Raw genomic sequence first — 25082 nt, forward strand, 5'->3', positions numbered from 1 at the left:
TGGAGACACCATAGACACACATCACATAGACACCGTCTGGGCTTTACAGAAGGGTGAAAATTTGCTCTGTCCCATTATGTGATCTCTGCAGTGGAGGCATAAGAATGAAGGTTGAAGCCAAGTTTATCTGGCTCTATGAACTGCTTGAATAGGAGAACAATAAAGCACTTCATGCCTCCTCCTGTTGCCATATCCATCCCTCTCAAGTATCTTAAATCATGTCTGCACACAGGAGTTAAAAAGTGTTACACATCTGTGTTTATTATTAAATACATCATTTTCTATTAAATAGACACAAAATGTTTTTATATAAAATTCAATGTTTTGAAAAATATATATATATATATAAAGCATACAAACATACACACAGCTTGAACCAGAACTACAACTCTAAGGAACTTTCCAACTGGTTTCTCCTATATAAAGAGGCAGGTGGGTGAATACAGTAGAACCTCGAAAATCGCTGATAATCTGTCCGGAGATTATTGGTGATTTGATTTTAGATGGTGGAAATCGGCGCCTGGCAATCGTCGATTTCTGAAATGGACAATTGTCAAAGGCACCAATTTTCGAGGTTCCACTGTATAGGAATTAAGGGGTGTATCCCAAGGTCTGCTTTGCCAGCAAGTACATACTCAGAATGGGGCATAACAGCTGCTATACTGGCTCAGCATCAAAAACCTGGCCACCAGTCCAAGATGATCATTTCCCATCATTCAATAGAAATCATGATAACATCTATTCTACTCAGTGGAGCAAGCAATTTAAAATAGGTTTAGGATCTTGTCTGACCTCGACACAGGTATGCCACAATCAGTCTTTCCAGTCTGATCAACCTGAGTTGCTCTCTTCTCAGGAGACCATCTGACTAAGTGGACCTGGAATCAAGTTCCTTCTATACAATTGCACATCCTGCTGCTCTTTGGGCACAGCTCATCTTTCAAGGACCAGAGTTCCACATAGGTGGCTCAGCATTCTGTGAAACTGGCTGACCAAGCCAGGTGGTGCACATATCATGTTTCTCCCTAGCATCTGACAGTCAGGGTTTACTGTTGTTAAACATGGAGGTCCTTCTTTTGGCTATTGTGGCTAGATGCTCTGATTGGGCTGCAGAACACCATCATCCCACCTAGCCTCTTCACACCAATCTCCTAAACCAGGGGTCAGAAACCTGCGGCTCTCCAGATGTTCATGGATTACAATTCCCATCAGCCCCTGCCAGCAGGAGAGCCACAGGTTGCAGACCCCTGTCCTAAACCCTTCTGGTCTCCAGCAACTGCAGACAACCCAGGCCAGCATGAACCTCAACAGGCAGAACCTCTTGAATCTGCCTGCAAAAGGAACAGCTAAGGGGTTTTTGGAAACACTGCAGAATGAGCTTTGTATTATATGCAACAATGCAGGAAAAAGTTACTCTTCTATGCTAGGAAACAATTTCCTGTTGAACAAATATGAGAAATGTGAGAAGGATTGCTGAAGCCACTAATGGCCTTAAATCTGAACCTCCATTTTCTTTGCTTTTATAAGAAAAGATCTTGCCAGACTCTAACATGTAGACAAGCTCTCTACAAGTTGCAAGGCAAGCTGAAAGGGACAAGTCAGCCTGACACTTCTGCAGGGATTAGCTAAATAAACATCAAGATGTTTGATGCTAGAGAAAGGCACATGGCTGCACACCCTAGCAGTTCAGGATGTTGAACCCACACTAAAGCAGAATGCTTCACAGAATGTAAACACATTTGGCACACTGAGAAGATAGGTCATAACCTTTTGCAAATATGGATTTGCTTGCATCATTAATCCAAAACATACACAGCACTACTAGGTGTCAGTTCCTTACAGTGAGCTCAGTTACACCCACACCTTCCTCTGACAACAGTTTCTCTAGCACATTAAACCTGTAAGTGCAGAATGGCAGCATATTGATCCTGAGGCCGGCTCAGGATCTTTAGTCATTGGCTACAAACACTTTAAAGAGAAAAACAGCAAGGAAAAGGATGGACCAAGATGAAGCAGAGACTGGCCCTGCCTTTTGAAAAAAAAACCTGTCTGGACAGCTACACAGCATGTACACAGCATGTATGCACACATGCTGTCACAACCTGGACCACAAATGCAAGCCTGGAATGTTCTCTAAACATGGCATGCAAAACATTTATGTATACAAAGTGCAACAGCTTTGCTTCATTTGAAGAATGGGTGGTGAACACTCTACAGATTAACTCTCCACTATAACATGGAAAGGAGGAGTGATTAGGCCCTTCTTGGAGAAAGCCTTCTGTGTACTGGCTCCACAATCTGTCAAGACTAAAATTTAGAAAACAGAACTGCATGTTACAAGGCCAGCATACAATCCCCAACTTTCATAATGCTTATGTGACAGTAAGCACTTGCTGCAGAAAGCTGGGAGTACCTTTTGAGCTGGGTCAAAGCATTTAAACTATATAACTTCGAAGCTGGCAGCCATTTTAAGTTTTAATAACAGACAGCTCCTCTCATAAAAGAGAAAATAAATGTCTCTACAAATGCATTCCTACGTTATAGAAGGCATCATCTAAAATGTAAACTTCTCTTTGGAAGCACTGTTTGTCATGTGCAATTCTATGCAGATTTAATTGATTTCATTAAAAAGTTAATGGTGTGAACCCTAGTTAAAAGAATTAAAAGTGGATACCACATTACAAATTGTAAGTAAAACACTGTAGGTTCTACGATGGGGACTGTCGGAGGCCACTAAGATAGCCAATGGCAGCGCTGCCTAATGCACTAGGCTATCCAGGAAGCAAAAAACAGCAAGTCAATTAAGTCCAGCAGGGGGAAAAAAACTAGCCCAGATAATAAGTTATACATACACTGCATGAGCCAAGGGAAAAAAGAGCTAGGCATACTCTCTATAGCAGCTACAAGTTGAGTAAATTTGCCACAGAGGGTCTGATTAAAAAGCAGCAAGACAGTTTGAAAGCCTGTTCCTTCAGGGACCGGAAGCTCTCAAAGAGTTGGACGAACAGATTTTTTTCCCATTCTTGTCCAGGCACATAGTGGTTCACTCCAACAACTCCCTGGAGGCACTCTGGCAGGGACGTCACTCATTTCACACCAGAAAGCGATGGGCACAGCAGTTCCTAGAAACTCTTAACCCTCCGTCAGATTAGCAGTTTTAATGTACAAGTCACCTTCCAGACTGCTGGCAGTTTCTGGATTTCTTCTTGCTTAGTTTAGCTTGTTGACCAGTTAGTGGAACAAGGGCTCCACTGCAGCATGTGGCAACAGGGAAGCCAAGCCTGAGTGCCAAAGATAAAATGTCCTTTTTCTCTCCAGCTCCTCCCATTGCCAAGGAGAAAAACTCTTCACAGGAAGAGATGGTTACTATTTCCCAGAATTCATCCTGAAACTTCTTGCCAGAAGAAGGGGATTACGTCCAAGCCCCATATGGCTTTTCATCCCACAGATGGAAAAGTCCAGCTGAAAAGAAAGGAACAACCATCAGAACACAATATCCAGGGAGAAAGGTTGCTAATACACTTATCTGCCCTTTCCCATTGCAGGGAACAGATTTTCAAGCTAAGATGACCTCAGCTTCCATGCAGCCCTCTTTGTCTCAAAGCAATCAAGCCAAACACCAAGAACTCCAGCTGGCTAACAAAGTCACTTATCCAGAACCACTGGTGAGGCCTAGAAGTCACACTGCCAGATATTCCCTCCTGAAATGAGGGAGGATTGATCCCAAGTTTGAGCCATGGATGTTTTGCCATCTGCGATTTGTAGAACTCTTACGAACGGGCTCATCAAGTGTGCCAATTTAATGCACTGAGCCTAGCAAGGCAGCACAACTGCCAGAACTACAAGACAAAGGTAGATGTGGGAAACCTGCTATTAGGACAGCTGCTAAGCACTTTCTTCTTCTTCTTTTTGCTTTTACGTTGCAGCCGACTGATGACTGAACCCGGTATGGGGTTCAAGGCAAAAATAGTTCTGAGGCCATTTGCCATTGTTTGCCTCCACATAGCAACCCTGGACACTGTTGAGGGGGGTCTCCCATCCAATATGGACCAGGGCTGATCCTGCTTAGCTTCCAAAATCTGATAAGACTGAGCTAGCCTGGGCTGCCCAGGCCAGAGCCCACTAAGCACATTACCTTCTGACAAAGTACTACTGAAGCTGTCCACAAATTAGACATAGCACTTCTGTGGACCAAAGTAAATTGGGCATGCAACTCCAGCCTCTAATGCAGGCAACTAAACTGAAGTGCTTACTTGCAATGTCATATACACATGAGAGCTTTTTATGTTGCAAACCATTTATTAGGATTTTACCTCTTGCCATTCCTGATGCACTCTTCCCCGCTTCCTGCTGTGTGGCTTGAGTCATACTTTGAATGTACACTGCTCTCTTGACAAGGAGGCAGCACTGAAGTGCTTCTAGCAGATCACCATTAAATCCTTGTATATGGCAGAGGTTATACAGGGCCAGTTTACATTGTACTGGAGCCACATTTAGCAAAACGTCTTTACAAAGCCAAAGGAGTAGAAGGAGGGGAATGTTTACTCTGAGTACTGGATTAGTGTTTTCCTTGCATAAAATGCATTTGGAACCTTACAAGGATAAAGTAGCCGGGGAAGGGATTTTCAGGAGTAATGGGCTAGAAGGAGGAAGAAAGCATTTCCTTACTCCTTTTAAAAGCACCTCCATGGAAAGGAGCTCTGCCAAAGACGAGAATGCTTTGTCAATACAGCTGCCATCATTAAAAAGTAATCCCTCCCCCATGTCACCTTGCCTAAGGCTGCCTAGTGAGTTTATGGCCAAGGCAAGATATTAACTGTACACCCTGCAAATGCTTATAATAAGCCTTCCTGGCTTGGCTGAGCTTCTATCAGACCTTCTACCATATGCAGGGGAGCGGGATGATATCAAGAGAATGGCTAGAACTAGTCAAGTATCCAAACTACATTTACTGAGGCTTTAGGAACAAAAGCCAAGCCACACATACATTCTGCAACCCCTGCCCACAAGCAGTTTCCCCATGGAACTCTGTGGACCATTTTGGGACAATCTGAGCGAAGGAAGGGGCTGTTTTGATACTTCCCTTGCCAGGCATTCACTTAATGTACCTCTCCGCCAAGCTCCTTTCCAATTAATTTCAATGGACCTATTGTGCAGCAAGGTGAGCTTCACCCAGAGCTCTGTGCTTTGGTCTAGGCAAGAGGTCCAACTTCTGCTCACACTGACTGGGTCATGCTCATGTAAGACTTCACATGAAGGCCAGTCATGCAAGGATGGGAGTTCTACAGTTTTTTCTTCAGACTAGGAATGCTCTGTAACTTGCAGAGATCCATATCTACTGCTGCCCCCAGGAGAAAACCACATTCCACTGCACCCATTTCCTTTGGTTATTATCATCTCCTCACATAGAAATGAGGTAGCAGGTTGCATGTACTCAATGGCACTCAGGGACAACTCTGGTTACTGGAATTCCCTATCTCCTAGCAGATCTCCTAGCAGTGACTCTGTGGGAGCAGACTAAGGCTCCATCTAACTCAGCAGCCTGTTTCCAACAGTGGTCAGTCAAGTAGCTTACAACCACAGAATAAAGTGAACAGCTTGCTCTGGCTCCAAGCATTTAGTTTCATTACCCTCCAGACTACATGAAGACTACAAGCTCATTCCCTCACCCAGATGTTTTTATCACAAGTTGAGGTCACCTCTCCCCCTTTGATCAAGATGGATCATCTTACCTCATAGTTCCTCCAGCATCTGCAACTCCAAATGCTCTTCTCCTTCCCTCAGTGGGCTGCAAAGGAGGGTGGAAAGTAGAATGAAATGCTGAGATCAAAAGGAAAACTAAACTATATCTCCAGAAAACACTGTCCTCCTCTGAAGAAGGATAGATTGGTGGGGAAGCAAGGCTAAGCAGTGGTCAGCCCCAGCAGCCTCTAAGCAATGCACCAATAAGTTTCTTTTAACAGGCCAGATATTCAAATGGGGAACTTGCACGGAGTCACAGCCTTAGAGAGGGCATCAAGGGCCACTTAAAGCCAAAGCAACGAGGAATCAGACAGAGAAGCCCTTGTTTTACATTCAAGTTGCATCACCTTGTAAAGCCTTACCTTCCTTCTTGTTCTTCCATGTCACTTCCCATTCTCTGCTGTTGCCTCTTTGCTAGTATCTACATGGAAAAGAAGAAAGGCTGAGCTCTGGAAAAGGAACCTTGACATAGCACCAATAAGGAGACTTCACTTCCTGTCATATCTGAGTGGATGAGAACGGGAGGGAATCTCAGACCACTGTGTTGCTGCCTCAGATAACCACAACTGTGACTGGACCAACTATGAATTGCTCTAGCAAACATTCGTATTCAAATCACTAACAGGGAGCACTGATAAAGACCTGTTTTTGCTCAAACAAACCTGCTTTTGGTGTGGAGAGAGGGCGAGAGGAAGACGCCAACTCTCCAAGTAAAGGTGCCACCATCCTTCTGAGCCTTGATCATGGAATTATAGAGTTGTAAAAGACCACAAGGTCCATCCAACCCAACCTCCTGCCATGCAGGAACACATGATCAAAGCATTCCCAAAAGATGGCCATCCATCTTTTAAAAAACCTCCAAAGAAGGAGACTCCTCCACCCTCTGAGGCAGCTTATTCCACTGCCGATACACAAACACTGTTCTAGTCTGAAAGATAATCTCCTTTGGAATTCAAGCACACTTGCATGGTACTGCTTCTAGTCCTATCTTGCAATATTTACCTGTCACTAAAACACTACAGATTATCTGTAGAATTACAATCTTGGTAGTAGCAGATACAGGAAGAGCATTTTTAGACTTCTAAGGAGAAGTGTTCCAGACGTTTCTCCTAGCCAACACCAAGATCTGGCCTTTTGAGTACTGAATGCAAGGCAGCTCTCCTGGAAAAGATCAGAAGCCGCTCCTGCCTACCTTTCCCTTCTTACAATAGAAACCTTCTGGATTCGTGCCCAGAGAGGAAAAGGCAAGAATGCTGAATAGGAACAGTTAATGCTTATCCAAAGCCTGAGGTGGTGGGAGCAGTCAGCAAGATGAAGCACATGTCCACAGCATTACAGTAATGTGACAGAGGCTGTCATCTCACTACAGCTCTTACTCAGAAGAGGTATTAAAAACTAGCCGCCACCACTTCAGTTCATTCTCTGGCCTTCAGAGACAAAGAACCGTAAAAGATTGCACAGTGCCTCTCACTGCACTGATGGAAGCTTGTCATAAGGAGAGCATCCATCTGCCTATTGTCAAGTTGATCAAGGGCACTGACTCCTAGCCTTGTGCTTCTAATACCTCAAAATGTTTTCACACTTCAAGGATTCATGTCAGAAGCAGTTTTTCCATAAGGCATGACTCTTCCTTGAGGTTATAGAACATGCTGGTGTTTGCCATGCAGAGGCAATCCAAGATAAAGAGAAACTGAGGAATATGCACCAGGACAGAAGTTCCTTCATGGATCTAGCTAACCGGACCTTTTCAGCATTCTGAGCAAGTAAGATGTGTTGGGGATGGAAGTGATTGACAAGCTGTGCCACGCACAATGAGAGCGGTGATAGAATGCTGAAGACAAAGGTACAGAAGTTCAAGGGCAGAATATTTTCTCAAGCCAGGACTACATCTTACCCTGGATTTATGCAAGTAGAACAGGAGGCCTCCCACTGCCAGCAGGATCCCCAGGACGCTGGGCACCAGTGCATACATCAGAGTCATCTTTGGGTTACCTCTGGGTTCTGGCTTCTTGCTGGCCTTCTCTGTGTTCGGAGGAATGAAGTTCAGGTCAAAGTTGGGCCCCGACAGGCTATCCTCAGGCTCCCTGTCCTTGGCCAAGCCCTCTTCACCTCGTCCTGCTCGTCTCTCTCGGAGCTGTGTGCTCAGCTGTATTCCTGGGACTTGGCCTCTGCTGCTCTGCTCCCCCCAGGAATAGCTGACTGGGGATTTCTGCCTTGTAGATGCTTTTAAGGACTGCTGAGTTGTGGAGAAAAGTTCCTCAGAGCCAAGACTGGGGAACAGTGCTGGGTCACTGGGTGGAAGAACTGCCCAACTTCCACTGGAGGGCACCCCTGAGCTGTCCAATGGCTCCAAAGTGACAAAGGATTCCAGATTTAGACCCAATGAGCTGCTGCTACCAGTCCTGCCCAAATCAGGTGCAAGTCCAGGAATGGCCTTGGGTATGTCTCTTGTAGAAAGCCACTGTTTACTGGGAGAGGGTTTGGCTAAGCCCGAAAGAGACAGATGGTGAGAGGGCAACTGATTGGGCCATAGTTGGCTGCTGCCAGCTCCCGAACCAGGGAGAGCAGATTCAGTTTGCTGCTGTCTGGAAGGCAAGGCGGGAATGTTGCTGGGCCTTGGGGACCAAGAGGGTGGGAGCAGGGTTGAATCTTGGAATGCTGCAGTTCCCTCAGGTCCCTGTGATTTAGCTGCCAATGCCAATTCTTCTGGTGCAGTGTGAGCAATAACTCCAGAGTCTATGCTTGGGCCTTTGTAGGTGCTCCTAGGCACCCGGGGACTGGTACTACCCTTTGATTGGCCTTGAGTCTGCATGGTGTCAGGCACCATAAATAACTGGAGAGTGCTGGCAGCTGTCTCCTTGCTGTCCAACTGGTCTGCAATAGAAGGAAGAGACTCGAAAGTCGGAAGGAAAGAAGTCACGAGTCCCTGAGTGATGGGGCTTGTGGCTGGACACTTGCAGTCTTGGTCAGTCACCACACCTGAAAGATCCAGATACAGAAAGAGAGGCTATAGAGTGAACAGCCTCTAGGATTCAAGAGACAGAATAGAGGCTTCGGGCTTGGCTCTGTCCCGGCCCTCAAATCAGCATCAGAAGGCAGTCTAGCCAGAACCAGCAAGACAAGCCACAAATAGGAGCTGGCAGAAAGACAAGCAGATGGTCCAGAAATGACTTTGAGACAGCTGCAGGACTGGCCAGAATCAGTGGCAGCAGAGAAAGCTCATCCAGCTTCAGCCCCAGTCAGATCCAGCATTTTAATGAGCCAAAGCAAATGAATGCCCCAGAACTACATGGCTGCAAGCAGAAAGGTAAGCCATACATCACCAACACTACCAGTAGCTGCTCAAGCAACATCCAAAAGGAAGCAACACATTAGTCCTAGTTTGCGCTTTGCCCCAGGAGCCATGCACTCATACAGTCAGAACACAGGGACAGACAAAGACGGCTGCATTCTCCATATGAATACTACAGAGCACCATCCAGAGGGAAGGCCGGGGAGTAACAGTTTGTCAGTCTAAGGTGGCTTTACTCATTTTTGTGTGTTTCCTGCAACAAAGGGCTGTTGTGGGTTAGAGCCCACTACATTGGATACATGAAGTAAAGTCTCAGGAAGATTATGCTTTAAAAGCCTTTGTCCACATATTTTGAAGCTTCTCTGGAGCCATGGGGGGTTCTGTGTAGTTCTTTTCTAGATGTAAGCCGACTATTTCCCAGGAAATTGCTCTAATCTTCAGTATAAAAAGCCACACTTTAGGCCTTGTATATTGTTTATTTATTTATTTATTTATTTATTTATTTATTATTCCACTTTTATACCGCCCTCCCCCAAAGGGCTCAGGGCGGTTTACAACATTAAATAAAACAGTGGATATGTTGAAAATTAAAACAATTTAAAAGCAGCATTCGGTTATATCAATTAAAATAAGATGGCCTCCAGCTATTAAAATCTCTACATAAGGGAGCAGCAGGTTTTAGTTGTTTCTGGGCACCCTATCAGCAGCTGGACTCTCCAAAAGCCCGGCGGAATGCTTCGGTCTTGCAGGCCCTCTTGGGAGCGTTGGGTCGCGGAAGTCCAGGACAGTTGGAGGAAGAGCATTCCACCGAACGCGGGGGCCAGGGCCGTAAAAGCCCTGGCCCTAGTGGAAACCAACGCGCATCATAGAGGGCACAGGGATCACGAACAGGTCAATCTCGGCTGAATGCAGAGACGGCGATTGATGGGACGTGTATGGGGCCAGGCGATTTCTCAGATACGAAGGTCCCAGGCAGCGCAAGGCCTTAAAGTTGTACCAGCAATGTCTTGAAGACAATCCGGAACTCAACTGGAAGCCAATGCGAAGCGATGCAACACGGGCGTGATGTTGATCTCTAAAGGCACCTCCCGTGAGCAAAAGCGAGCCGCCGCATGCTGGACCAGTTTCAATTTCCGGATCAGCCGCAAGGGAAGGCCAGCGTAGAGCGAGTTACGTAGTCCTAGCCTGGAGGTGACCGTTGCATAGATTACAGTGGCCAGAGTCATACTGGGAGAGGAAGGGGGCGATAAGCCGAGCATGTCGAAGATGAAAAAACGCATAACCGGGTTGCATGGGCCACCTGGGTCTCCATTGAAAGAGACAAATCCAGGTGGACCCCCAGGCTTCTTGATTGAAGGGGTCGGTGCCATTGTATTACCGACGGCTGGAAATCCCCCGCCCCATACGGCCTAGCCAGAGAATCTCCGTTTTCGTTGGATTCAGCTTTAACCTGCTCTGCTTCAACCAATAGCTACCATGCCTCCGAACAGTGCTGTAGAGCTGCAGGCGCAGGTGACCGCTCCCCCCTCCATCGACAGAATAGGCCGGGTGTCATCGGCATACTGATGACAAACCAGCCCAAAGCTCTCATTAACCAGCTGAGCAAGGGAAGTCGCATGTAGATGTTAAACAACAGCCTTGACAACTGCGCTCCCTGAGGCACTCCACAATAAAGTGGGCTGCGTCGGGAGGCCTGATCCCCGCACCACACTATGACCCCGGTCCGGGAGAAGCGAGGCAATCCATTGAAGGACGGGTGCCCCGCACTCCGGAAACAACCAGTGACGGTGAATCAAAAGGTTGCGTAGTGGAAATTCCACATCAAAAGCTGCGGTAAAGGTCCATTAATATAGCGCCGATCCGCCTCGATCAAGCTGCATACCGAGCGTATCTGTGACAGCGGCGAGAACAGTCTCCGTCCCATACTTGCTTACGGAAGCCGGACTGGAAGGGATCGAAAGCCGATGTGTCCTCCAGAAAGCCCTGAAGCTGCTCCAGCACCACTCTCTCAATCACCTTCCCCAGAAACGAAAGATTCGAAATGGGGCGGTAATTGGCCGGATCACTAGGATCTAACGACGGTCTTTTTAAGAGTGGGCGGACCACTGCCTCCTTCAACCCACCAGGAAAAGCTCCTTGCTCGAGGGAGCTATTGATGATATTGACTTTATCCACACAGTTTCTTGCTTCACCTTCCTCACAGCAGAACCATTTCCAGGAGTAAGTAAATGTCACCTTATATCTGTCTTGCTTCTGTGTGCCCCCCTGCCCTTCCCTATGATCTTTCCCAAACCCAGTATGATATGATCTTCCAAACAGACTACCATCAAGGCTCCTTTGGATTCTGTGTGGCCAAGAAGGTGTGCATTTTTGTGGGGTCTGTCCATGCTGTTGCCATTCCCTTGCTTGAGCCCCTCCCTCAAACACTAAAGGGGTTCTAAAACACTGGAATTGCTAAATTGTTGATATTCTAACACTATAGAAGTCCATTACTGTAATCTCCTCATTCTCAGCTTTCATTTCCAAAAATGAACTGGGTACTAGTAGATTATTGCAATAGATCATTATAGCACTGTAGAAATCTAACAATTCTCCATCTTACTTTAGAAAATGCTCTTGTGTATGTGTGGTGAGGAGGAGTTAAATGGCATTCATGGGACAGGGGCTGAAGCAAGGACAGTTTAAGGAAAACTACTGTATAGCTGCCCTGCATGTCCAGTGGCAAGAGCTGAAAGCATCTGTAAAGCAGACACAGAGAGGTTTCAGTGTGGAAGCAGCTCTTGACTCAGACAGATTCCAAATTCTGATGTGTTGTAAATCATAGTGACATCTTGTAAAGTAGGAGCTAGATACTTGCCCAAGGTGGTTAGTAGTCATGTGTGTTATTCATAGAAATCTATAACACACAAGTTTTAGTAGACACAAAAGCACACTACAGACATATGCACACAAAAACGTAAGCAACAGACTGAACTCCTTATACACACCTGTGAACCCCTCCCACACCCACAGAACCCACAATTTATCTGATAAACAGATATAAACCCAAGAGAAGACTCTAGCCATTTACCTGAAGAGATGACAGCTTCATTCTGTGAGTCTGAACACTTCTGGAAGATACTGCTGCAGTCTTGGTTGAAATCTTCCCCTTTAGAGATAAGTTTTTCAGCCAGACTAAAGTACCTGTGCACCAGCTCTAGCATTTCCTTTGCAGACAGAGAATACTTCTTGATGCAACGTCTTGAGCTCTAAACCCAAATGAACCACAAGTGAGACACTGAGTCTCTGTCAAAAATTTCACCATTCAACCATATCTGAAGGCAGATTACCCAGTAAGGGGTAGCTGCCGTAAAGTGGCAAGAGCACTAAGCCTGCAGAGGCAGGTTCCTGCACCTCCAGCAGTCAAGACTGTTTGGCATTCCCAGTGAAGGATTGGAGACTTCAGATCTAGTACCCAACACAGGAAGGAAGTCTCAACTAGTGAACAATTTTTATTTTGGAACACTAAAAATAGTAGTATATGCATAGCATAGGACAGGGGTCTTCAACCTGCGGCTCTCCAGATGTTCATGGACTACAAATCCCATCAGCCCCTGCCAATTGGCCATGCTGGCAGGGGCTGATGGGAATTGTAGTCCATGAACATCTGGAGAGTCACAGGTTGCAGACCCCTGGTATAGGATCTCTCAGAGGCCTACAACACTTACACAGCCACTGTGCCCGCCCCACCCCCGTACTTGAAACAGAGGCAGGTGTATTAGCTAAGAAAGCAGCAAGCTCCTAGGGTTCAAGTGCTGGGACACAGCAGCACTTGGTCACTACATGGTCTTTTTAGGCTCAATACTGCTTACTTAGCATTTGCAAGAACTAAACGCTTGATCAGCAGGAAGTACCTGGCTTTCATCAGCTTTTATTTTAAAACATTCCTCATTGAGATAATCATGACTTTCGAGCAACATCTCTTGAATCCTGGAGTTAGCAGTATTTTCCTTGAATTTCATTTCATTGCGAAGAAGGTTTCCCAGTGGGCGATATGCAGCTTTGAGGAAGCAGACTTGATGGTCCTGGAAGGCAAAAGAGATAGGCATGAATCTTCATCATAGAAATACCATAGAACAGTGGTTCTCAACCTTCCTAATGCTGCGACCCTTTAATGCAGTTCCTCATATTGTGGTGACCCCCAACCCTAACATTTATCCATTTTACAGATGGAGAACACTGATGCAGAGAACACTGTGAAAGCGTCATTTGACCCCCAAAGGGGTTGCGACCCACAGGTTGAGAACCGCTGCCCTAGAATATACCAGAAAGAGAAAGACTCCATTTTCAGAGGTCAGATTGAGGAACTGTATGTTACTTTGGAATCCCTCCTATAAAGATTTTCACCTAGACATACCAAGATTGGTAGGCTAACCTCAAATTCATCTGTAATGCATTTAATTCAACCTAGATACAGACAGCCTTACTGCCTTTCAAAAAACTCTGGGGCTCCTCAAGAGCAAGTGGACAAGTGATAGAAGATGATTTACAACTAATCTTTACCCACAACATACAGCTATAAATACCAAAGAGAGAGTTGGATTTGTTCCATGTAACTCAGTTTAAGGAGAGCACACCAGGTTCTGGACAGTGCCTCACTTGATCCAAAAGCCTGCTCTAGAATATGCCCCAGAATTTTTTGCAGTATACTTTCTACCTTCAGGAGTCTTACTGCAGCATCAACAATATAGTTCTATGGTAGCCATTGAGGTTTCTGGGCTGGTAAGTTGATATGAAAAGAGTAGAGATGTGACTGCAAGTTTGTGAGAGAAGAAAGGGAAAATTTGGTTTCTCCACCCTCAGGATTTTTCTGCCATTTTTATCCAATGAAACCAGTAGTTTGGGGGCATATTGAAACAAGACTGTCATAGGAGTATTTGCAAGGCGCAACACACTTTCAAAATTACAGCAAAGTTGCTCAAAGTGAGTGCTTCTTGCGCAAGACAAGGCACAGCGTTACCAGTCTGAGAACTAGTCTTTGGCACTAGGTGCTCCTAGAAGGCAACAGCAGCCTCTTGTGGAAGTAATGGCAAACAAACATTCATCCAATAGTCCTTACCAGATCACTCTCTTCTACATAGTTAAAGGATATCTGGCAGGAACTCTTCATCTGGGTATCAATCTGCAACAGAAGCACGAAAGTCAGGGCAAATCCTTCAAGGACTTAAGTTATTAATTAATTAATTAATTTCTTATACCGCCCAAACCCCGAAAGGCTCTGGGCGGTGTACAATAAGGCCAAAAGGCAAACAAACAATATTCAACAAATACATATAAATAACACATTAAAAATTTAAAACAATAGCAGCATCCCACATATTTATTGGCGGCACCCAATCCACACTTGGGAGGGGACCGGCGAAGTGCTAAAGATGGTACAGTAGATGATATATGGGCCATCAAAAGGGGGCAGGCAATGTTACTTCAGAATTACATAGGATCATAAAAACAAGGACAACTCGGCTCAGAGACAGCTTCTATTCTAGAGCTGTGGCTATGCTGAACTCCATGGTGTCGCGTTGACGTGGCTGTGTAGGGATGGTTGGAAGGGGGATTGTGGAAGATGGGGTGTGAGGACTGCAGAAATGTGCATCGGGTGAATGTTTGTATTTTCGTTGTGCATGCACAATGATATTAAAGTTTATCGTATCTTATCTTAATTATTGGTAACAATCTCTTTATCAAGCTACATTCCAAGCCTTTGCTAAACATCCAAAATTCTTAATTTGCATATTTAACAAAGGCTCATGGGTATGCGGTTAAAAAAATTAAATTCATTTTTAGTTTTATATCCTGCCCATCCCAGAAGGGCTCAGGGTGGCAACAGGTTAAACCTACATTACAGTAAAAAAAATAATTTTTAAAATGCTTGTCATAACTTAAAAGATAGCCCACAGGCAGGTCCATGCCTGCTAAAAGATTACCTTTTTTTTTAGCACACAGAGCCAGTGGATGTATTGAAGGCTTTTTTATTACTGGCCTGTAACATGAGGGTACTTATGGCCTCATGGGGTGTGTGGCCTCATGGGGGGTGCAGCAGACAGGCCTGGGTGCCATTTTGCCTCAGGCTCTATTTCTCTTCCCTATGCCTCTGATTGAGGTTCAAAGTCCAGTGGCATTTCTATATATATAAGCACCACTCAGGAACTTGCTAGAGTTTCAGCAAGCCATAATAAGTGGAGATTCTGGTCTGGCTATCCATTTGAATTCTCTGAATAAAGAGCCATTACCTCAGCTGTTCATCCAGAAAGTTGCAGAAAGCTTACAGCTGTACCATTCTTTCCCACCTGCTTTTACCTTCTGCTCATCCCAGATCTTTAAAATTACCCAGGCAAAATGTATTACTTTTTCCTGAATACTGTGCATTTATCAAAAGAGCAAGTTACTCTTTTAGTTTAAACCTGTAGTATATCTGAACTGTCAGAGACAGCATATGTCACACAATAGTGGTCAGACTAAAGAACAAAGAATAAATGCAAGCTAGTTACAGGTGTTGCTCATTTGCTTCCCAACAAGTCTCATCTTCTGCCCTCCATTTTGTGTGTCAATTCCATTTTTTCCTAGTGATTATAGCCAACATTTCTGTGCTCAAAGTTGCGGCTGTTTTGGAGGCTCCAAATCATTCCAAGTTGTCCTCTTAATGGCTGACAAGAGATGGGACTGCCAGGAAGGCATGGCTGATTAGAAACAATTGCTCCATTATCTGGCTTGGTCTGTTGCCAATATTTGTTGGCCCACTGTGAAGCCCTGGCACAGCACAGAAAGCACAGCTTGGATCTGCTGTCGCATAGACTAGCGAAAGATGGCTAGCAGGAACAGTGTCACTTTTGGTTTCATTTTCACCAGTTAAAAAGAGATCCAGTGTTAGTTTGCCTATCAGTGCACTGAACTCGACTTCCTACAGTACCTGAGCAGCAGCTTTGGGTTTACTTTCATGGTAAATAAAAGGAAAGTTCGTATTTTGCAAGTGGATCAGTGAAGTTAGATGTGAATAACCTGAGTAGATAAAGAACCAATTGAAGATCCAGATAACGCATCAAGTCCCTCAACAAGAGGAAGTAGGATTTGTCATATGAATTAATCAGCTGCCCAAAACTTCTACAGAACCGATACAGCAACTGCATGGACTGTCAGATGTGCACCTGCAGTTCTGTGCCAGGAACTCAGAGCCAGGCATGTGCGGAGCCTGATTTGGATAAGCATTGTGGAAAGGAAAAGCTTAAAAGCCTCCACCATGCTGTTTTGACTTGAAACATCTTTTTTTTTGTTGCCATCAAGTCACAGCTGACTTATAGTGACCCTGTAGAGTTTTCAAGGCAAGAGACATCCATAGTTTGCCATTGCCTGCCTCTGTGTAGCAGCCCTGGTGTCCCATTCAAATGCAAACCAGGGCTGATCCTTAGTTTTTGAGATCTGACAAGACTGGGCTAGCCTGGGACATCCAGGCCAGGCCGAATAGTTCTGGGGAGCTGTTAAGTCACAGTTCTTGTCACAGTTCTTTGGAACTCTCTCAGCCTCACCTCCCTCACAAGGTGTCTGTTGTGGGGAGAGGAAGGGAGAGGAGTTTGTAAGCCACCTTGAGTCTCTTTACAGGAGAGAAAGATGGGGTATAAATCAAAGCAATAATAATAATAATAATAATAATAATAATAATAATAATAATAATAATAATAATAATAATAATAATAATAATAATAATACCCCCCTTGAGAAAACTAATGTGCATGAACTGCTACATGTTAGTTTCCCAAACCTGGCAAGTAGTAGCTCCCTGAAGTCACTCCACCATGGATGCAGTGCAGAAGGAGTCTTAAGTCCCCTCTTCCTACACCAGCAATCCTGAATCAGGCTTCCATGTGCCCATGTATTAAATTTCTAGCACAGAACTTCAGGCACACATCTGATCTACAATCCTGAGGGCAACCATGTGGATTTTAACATGCAACCTGACCCTCTAGCTTATTACAACTCCAAAGATGAGTTTGAACCCTTACAGGGAGTAGCTGCTTAAAACAGTGCTGCGGGCTCACCTGGGTACTGGCACTGCCATCGCCCCTCACAGCTGCACCCCACCCCAAACTCCATGTGGAGTTTGAGGCAGGGGAGGGCAAGACCCGTTGGCCCTGCTTCTGAGCTCCTCATGAAGGTCTGGGGCAGGGCAAGCCCTGTTGGCCAGGGCTCAACTGGCTGGCATTCAACTATGCCCCTACTGCAAACTCCACAGGGAGTTCGGGGGGGGGGGGGGTTTGAGGCAGCACAGTTGCAGAGGGGCTGCCCTGCAATGCCCTCCCATGTGACTCCCAGGGCTCTAGCCACCCACTTGCTATGCCACTTGAGAGTGTCAGTTACCACGGCTCTAGATGCTACAGAGATGTGTTTAAGACTTGTTGAGTATTCACTGACCCCAATACAAGGTTCCATAACTTTATTTTTGCCTTGTAACACTGCTGCTATTTAAATAGTTACTGCCTTTTGTTTATTCAGCTAGTTCCCTACTATTTACAAATCAGAAGCAATTAATGAAACTGTATAGAATTTTTTATAGGCTGGATCAGAGAGTGGATCTCTGCCAATTACTCGTGAGAGTTCTTGAAGAATAAACTTCTTAGATGAAAGGCCAGGCCAAATTCCCAGAAGATGCTACAGTTCTAGATCATCCCCTTTTAATATACAATTAAAAAAACAGCTCCGGATCATCTTAACTTATTCCACCCGTCACCAGGATTTTACATTATTGCCAGGCTGCAACTGAGCATCCAGCTAGCCTTACACATATACTAAAACAAAAACAGAAATCCAGCAGCACTTCAAACACTTATCAGCATTGACTCCAGCATGAGCTTCAATTGAGTCACAGCTCTCCTTGTCAGATGAAATGGAAAGTATTTCCCTTTCCAAATACCACCGGACTTTTGTTTTGCCACAGTGGAATAATATAGCTAAGTCTAGAAATGATGCACGTATTACTATTCCCCCCTTCTTACAGAAGAGTAGACTTCTTCTGATAATTGTGTAGAAGTATGCGTAGAGAAATGCCCCCTACTTAAGATTTCACCCCAGTTTTTCATCCACTGTGACTACATTCTGTGTATACTCAGGAACTCAGCTACAAACTGACAGATGGCAAAAAAAGAGGTGGCTGAAGGAAGGAGCATCAAGCTCCAAGCAGGGGGTGATCGGGCCCTTGTTCAAGGTAATTATTCTGGATGAAGCAGGACAACGGCTTGCCCTTCACACCCTGCTTGAAGGTAATCTCCAGGGAGAGAGAGAACAGTCAAATTCCTACAGGAGAACCCAGCTAACCTAGGGGTGAGTCATCAGACACTTTCCAGGCTACATTATAAATTCTCTTGACACAAAGGATCTCCCTTAGCTTTCAGCTTCTTATCAAGGAGGAACAAACCATAAAAAATTTTTCATTAGGAACTCCATTACGTCCATGTGGCAAGAACAATGGACAGAAGTCTCACCCATAAGAACTAAGGTAATGCTGAACTTAGACTAGCCTGCACTATTTACACATCATTCAGGATAAGTACTAAGTATAGGGAAAGGGGGTTACATTTTCTTTGTACCCTTCCTGAGCCAGAATAGCCCATGTGTCTTCTTTTTAATTATTCAACTTTCTTTTATGCTCCAAACTGGATATCTGGAAACGTACCATGCCTATTAAGTCTTGCTCTCTAGGTGCAGTAACAGGGAGTGGTAACTTACAGTACTGGAGCGTGATAGTTCAGAACTGCAAAGTTGCAATAGACTGCCCCACACTAGTTTATAGGAGTGAAGGAGGCAGGCACAGCAACTAGGAGTCTCTGAATGAGAACACAGGTGCACAATACCAGGCATGCCACTCCATTCAGCAGAAAAGTTGCTGATGACTACTGGCATTACCCAGTTTGTTGTTAGCACCCTTGAGGAGCACGGGGAAGGGGCAGCATTGCCAAGCAGAGATTTGGAAGGGTCATGAGATTTTCTGACTCCTAGGGACCAACCTGAATGAATAGGGAGGGCTTGCAAGTCCATTCCTTCGCAGTGCGTAGAAGCACAACCACATAAGAAGTTACACTGCAGTTTTAGTCCTGATCAGCTTTATCTGAATGTTATAGAAATGGACTTTATTTTATTTCATTCACTCATTCAAACGACTCTCTCCTCATTTTCTTGCTTCACAACCAGCAGGAGTCACACAGTTGTTCTACACATCAAGCTTGAAAGCATAAAATGGAACTAGGCTGCCTAAACAGATCAATTAATAGCTGAGGTCATGAACACAAGCCATCAGGACTACATATGTTGAATGCACCAGCGCAGAAATCAACCTGAAGAGTGGAAGCTGTTCTTCATTCTTGATCAAACCACCAAAATAAACATTTCTCCTGAATGACCAGCTTGGAAAACAAAATATGTGATGCCTGGCAAAGTCACACAACACACTGGTGGAAATTTAGAGACTGGCAGATTACTGTGCCCTGTGCAGGTCTACCACAGCTAACAAAATTGTGGAAATTAACCAGACCTATTCATGTACCAATGTATACAGGTGGTATATTACAGCTTCTCTTGATGCAGACCTTGAGTGCAAAGAATCTGATTTCATCCAGCCGTGACTTCTCCTCCCAACTCACACGTTTATTTTCCTGGCACTGAATAGCGTGTGCAGCACAATGACTGAGGCACAGCCTCAGTCTGAAGTTGCCATAGACTCATCCAGTGGCCAGAAACAAGCTGCTTGGTGCTACCTGCCCCATGCGATCACAACTAACTCAGTGCTGAAATAGCAATCTTGTATGAAGCACTTGGAATAATTAAAAGTGTCTGGCACTGGTTCTTGCACCTTCAAGCAAAAGCTTTCTTCAGGACTTGGCATCCTTGCTTACAGCTGCACAAGGACAGGTTTCACCTCTAACAGGTACCTCTGTCACCAACACAAGCCCCTTGGCTCAGATGTACCACTAGGGCTGGACTCAATGGCGCCACCAGACTACGTGCTACATTCACATACAAGTGTCCCAGCACATTTCAACATTTTTTGGAAGTAACTCACCAGGTCTGACAGATTTTTCAGGTGATCTTTAGTGACAAGACGTTTGCAGTGCGAACTCAGTGCAGTTGCAAAGCTGTTGCAGGCCACAAGGAAGAACAGAACCAACGTGATGAGAGAGACCATGTTTATCTAAACAGAATGGATAAAGAGTGTCAGAATTAAACTTTAAGGTGTTCTGCCCTCCCATATTAAACCCCCCCCACCAGTAAATTGGGATCTCTATTTGAATTCATCAATATTATAAATTAATATGTATGCATAGCTAGCCAATAGTGTGCCCTGCATTTTCTTTTAGGTCTTAAAAAGAAGATACAACTGTACAGAATTTACTTGTCTGTCCTAGAAGCCATTATTTTCTCCCTTGCATTGTCTTGCCTCAGAGCGTTTTTAAGTCACAAGTGGATCACTTTTCTTCTCCAGCTACTTGCAATGACTCACATAGCAACTGTATTGCAACAAGAGCTATGGTCAGGCCCAGCCTCAGGATATCTTGAGGCGCAGCAGCTGCCAGGACTCAGGGCTACTGTTGCTTGTACCCCACCCATGCATTTGCAACTGCTCCACCACCCATCTTCCCAGCAATAATAGGGAAGTACATGTGGCTGGTTCATGACAACAGCACACCTAGCAGCCACAGCAGCATCACTACTAGCTGCAGGCAACATCCAGTGCATGAATGTAGGGGACAGGGCATGAATGTAGTGCAAGTGGCTGCAAAGGCAGGTACTGGGAAGACTTGAGAGCAGATGTGGGACATGGAAGTGGGTATAGGAGAGAAAGGCAAGATAGCAGCCTGACGACAGGTAAGAAGGGGCCCCAAGCACTATTTGCATAGAGCCCTGCAAAACCTGGAACTAGCACCAGATTAACTATTATGGACCTCTTGACACAGCCTTAGTAACCTGAACTGAAGACCCTCAGTAAATTGTAAGATTTGTCCCTTGTACTCTGAGTGCTATCTCAGTAGGCCTTTCCTTTGGATACTTTTGTACCAGGAACACACTATATGAAGTGCTCTGCATGTCTGCAATGGCAATTTGGTCCTTTTTTCCTGCCACAAATTCCATTTGTCTGTTTATGGAGTAAAGCTTCTTGCACAGTAGCACAGCTGAAAAGATACTGGATTCCCACTATAAGCAATATTTGAAGTAAGACTTTGGACAGTTAGAATTCTTTGTGTAAGACTCCTCTCCCTGTCTCCCGCCCCCAGTACTTTTGTTGGACTAGGTCAGCCTAGTCACCAGGCTGGGAATTTCCAAATTCCTAGGACTCAGCTGGATTGTATGTCTAGATGAAGACAGCTTTAACAACGTAGCAAATAGACCTTGCAGTGCAGAACAAACCAAAAGAGAATATTGCTCCAGGTGATTTACTTATGACCCAATCTATAATGTTTCCTTTATACCTCTTCTGCTTCCATTTTTTCCTTTCATTATACCCCCTGCTCTTCTCTTCTCTTTCCCCCTTGATGTCTCTCACTTAATTCCCACATTCAGTCACCTTCAAGACAAGAATAAATTGCAGAAAACACCCTTAAGGCTACAATCCTAAGAGCACTGGCATGCAAGTAAGCCTCATTGATAAAGCTGGGCTTGCTTCTGAGTAGACCAACTCTTTTAAGCCTTTTATCTTTGAATTTCATTAGGTATATTGCCACTCCATTCAACTCCAAAATTGTAGAAGTCATGAATAAGCATGTTTATTCATTCCACAAAGCATTAACTTTAATGGTTTGGTATGGTAAATTAAAATGTTGAATACCCAAGTTCCTCTCTGTCACACACACAAAAGTTCACTGGATAATCTTGAACTAGTCATCTTAGTCCAGGGGTCTGCAACTTGCGGCTCTCCAAATGTTGATGGACTACAATTCCCACTAGCCCCTGCCAGCATGGCCAAGTGGCAGGGCTGGTGGGAATTGTAGTCCATGAACATCTGGAGAGCCACAGGTTGCAGACCCCTGTCTTAGTCTAACCTATCTCACAAGGTTGCTGGAAAGATAACAGGAAGAACCATAACTGCACCCCTCGGTTTCTTGGAGGAGAGATGGGTTAACATGGATGGTATCATCATGAGAAATTAAAAATAATCCCAGGCAGACAAAACTACACAGAAAATAACTGTGAAATGTTTTAAAAAGCAATAGAACTGAGTCACTGATTCTAAGGGAAAACTACCTGTTTTACTGAGCTTTGTACATGCAAGAGAGTATGTAGTACATCTTTCTATAAAATAGTCCATCATTGACAGAGATGGGAAAATTAACTGGATAAGAGTTTGCAAAAACTAACCATGCAGTTTGGCACTGAAGCTTATCTATTGGAATTCCCTCACGATACTGAGTACTAAAATATATCCAGCAATCTGGTAACCCGCTGCAATTTTGGCATTGCCCTTTAGACTGGAATCATGTCCAGCAGCCCCGAGAATGCCCTCAGAATATGCTATAATGAGGGGGTGATCTGGACCTCCTTGAGACACATGAAAGGAGGTTCATAGCAGGAGGGACAGAGCAGCACATAATATGCCTTCTTCTGAATTGTAGCATGCTCCTACTGTAGCCCTGTTCACCTGTTAAAGCAAACACACTTGCATCTTGACTGTTCATAAAGAACAGTCAACATGTGTTCATTTTACAAATGAAACCAGAGACCAGTACCTGGATACAGGTGGGTTTTAAAGCACATGTTCACTTGAATATAACAGGAGAACTACTCAACACACATATATAGAAAACCAAATAAATAAATAAACCCTTCTCCTCTGTCTGCCCCTTACTTGCACTATATACAGGCTTAACATGTTCATTCCATTTCCTTGGAATCTTCTGTACCACAGGTTATAAACAAGGCATTTCTATAAACTCCTGTTCTTTAAAAAAAAATGTTTCTGATGCGGTGGCACAAATCTGAGGCCACCACACTGCAATCCTGGGGAAGTCCCCAAAATGCACCAAGTCTCCATCCCACTGGGCAGAGAAAATAGCTAATGAAAAGCAGAGGGAGGGGGGAAATAAGCAGGAAGCCAATTAAATAGATCTGGAAAAGGCTGCCAGCCATTATTTGCTTATTTCTTCTACAGATTCCCTTATCAGTGTGCACCTACTCTACAGCATTTTAATTTAACTACTTAATCCTTATCTTGCTCAGCTTCACAATTACTCCAGGAAGAAGGCAACTGACATTTCCTCTTTAGGAAGAGAACATGTGTGCTATCCCTAAAATGCAGAATGCCAGGGCCCAGATGTTCTAGAAATGTCATCCTCAGACCTACATAGTGAGTGTGGTGTAGCAGTTAGAGTTTAAGGTTAGGATCTGAAAGACCCAGGGTCAAATCCCTGTTGGGTGACCTTGATCTTGTTAACTCTCAGTTTCGCCTACCTCACTGGGTTGTTGTGAGGATAAAACAGAAGAGAGGATTAACAATCTAAGCCACTTGGGTCCATACTGGAGAGAGAAGTGAGGCATAAGTAGATAGAATGAACAAATTTCATTAACTCAGACCTGTGAAGTTACTCTGATTGTTAGTGAGGAAAAGCACCCTGCATATGCTAAAAGCCCCCTAAACCAAGGCAAATCAAGATGCAAGGTTAATTCTGCATAGCTATAGCAATTTAACGAGCAAGTCTCAGCAAAAATGCAGATTTTCAAGCCTTTGAACCCAAGCAAAGGAGAGATGAGACACCCCGCAGCTCCACTTCAGCCAATATTTACATTGCTGATATTCGCACGCCTGACGACGCTATCAAACCATATGGTACATTACACTGCACGCCCCTTCAACATAAACCGTCAGATTTCGGGCTGGGTCTGCTCTCCCAGTTCAGCGAGCAGCAGCCTGCCGTCTGACAGAAGGAGGAAAAGAGCGAATTCGCCTACAACATAGGCTGCAGCTGAGAGCTCAAACAAGCCTTACTGGGTGGTTTGATCCGGAAAGAGGCAAAAAGACCCAGGCCAGTACTGAGTTATTGGATTTAACCCGATCAGCAGCAGGAGTGGAGTCGCTTTGCAATGCAGAGAAGCTAAAGCACATCTCTACTTACAGGCGGTTCCAAAGGGAACGCCGAACACTTGGAAAGTCTCGGGAACTTACTCGGGAGTAAACTGGCAGCGCATTGGGCTCTACAGCTGCAAGGCCAGCCATACTTGGAAGAAAGTGCTACTAAATCGGCCCTTGGCGTTGCAGAAACATGCAGGACTCAGTCGGCATCTGCGAGACACCTCTAGTCTAAGCTGCTCTTACTGAATCTTTGCGTCGAGAAGAGAGAGCGAGATCGCCAGAACCCGGCACAGAAAGCCCAGGCAACAGATCCCCAGGGCTGCTTGCCTCACCCTGCTCCCCCAAAGGGATCCTACCTTGGGCACGCACCCTCCCGCCTCAAAGGCTCGGGGAACTCCGGTTGCGCGAGTGGCTGGAACAGGAGGGCGCGCCTTTCTTATGCGCACTAATCCCGGTGGCCGAGCGCCGGAGGGATAGACGAGGACTTCCTCCCTGCGCTTGGGGAGCCAGAGAAAAACTGCTGCTGCTGCCTGTCTTGGTCTCGGCCTTATAAAGAGCTCCTTCCGAACATGTGGTTTACGGGAAATTACCCTTGGATCGGCGCCAGTTCCTGCACGCCGCGCGGGCCCTCCTCTCCACTTCTTCCCCCGGATTCAAGCCTGCTTTAAGGGCTTTCCCACTGAAATGTGAAGCTTCAGAACAGAGAAAAGTTTCAACATGGCTTTTGCCGGCCCTCTCGTCCCCCATTGTGCAGATCTGATGGGTTGAAACCGCGCAGAGTTGTTCTCGATGCCGAATTTGTAAGGATTTTGCGACTGTGACAAGAACTGTTGCGGTTGTTACAGCAGCCGGTTTAAGTAGCAGCCGTATCGCCCAGTGAACACAGAACTGGCTGGAGAAAATCTGGGTTCAAGTCCCGTTACAGATTCCCTTGTGGGGCCCTGAGGAAATGGCTCTTTCCCAACA

General features: G+C 45.1%; 1 protein-coding gene across 3 annotated transcripts; it reads right to left on the minus strand.

Moving 5' to 3' along the window:
- Positions 1-238: 238 nt before the first annotated feature.
- On the minus strand, positions 239-24644 carry CSF1 (colony stimulating factor 1). 3 transcript variants are annotated; one of them, XR_007244687.1, is made up of 10 exons: positions 24473-24644; positions 20118-20246; positions 14133-14195; positions 12928-13098; positions 12105-12282; positions 7637-8721; positions 6105-6163; positions 5733-5788; positions 1278-3462; positions 239-1171 (listed from the first exon to the last, which is right to left on the minus strand). XR_007244687.1 is itself a non-coding variant. In XM_048498933.1 (9 exons), the coding sequence occupies exons 2-8, from the start codon at positions 20238-20240 to the stop codon at positions 5734-5736; spliced, it is 1629 nt and encodes a 542-aa protein (XP_048354890.1). In that variant the 5' UTR covers positions 20241-20246; positions 24473-24644; the 3' UTR covers positions 239-3462; position 5733. The 3 variants fall into 3 exon arrangements, 2 of the variants coding, with proteins under 2 accessions (XP_048354890.1, XP_048354889.1); XM_048498933.1 differs by having other exon boundaries at positions 239-3462; positions 7637-8616; XM_048498932.1 differs by having other exon boundaries at positions 239-3462.
- Between the last annotated feature and the right edge of the window lie 438 nt (positions 24645-25082).

The sequence above is a fragment of the Sphaerodactylus townsendi genome, linkage group LG05, assembly GCF_021028975.2.
Source record: "Sphaerodactylus townsendi isolate TG3544 linkage group LG05, MPM_Stown_v2.3, whole genome shotgun sequence".
Taxonomy (NCBI): Eukaryota; Metazoa; Chordata; class Lepidosauria; order Squamata; family Sphaerodactylidae; genus Sphaerodactylus; species Sphaerodactylus townsendi.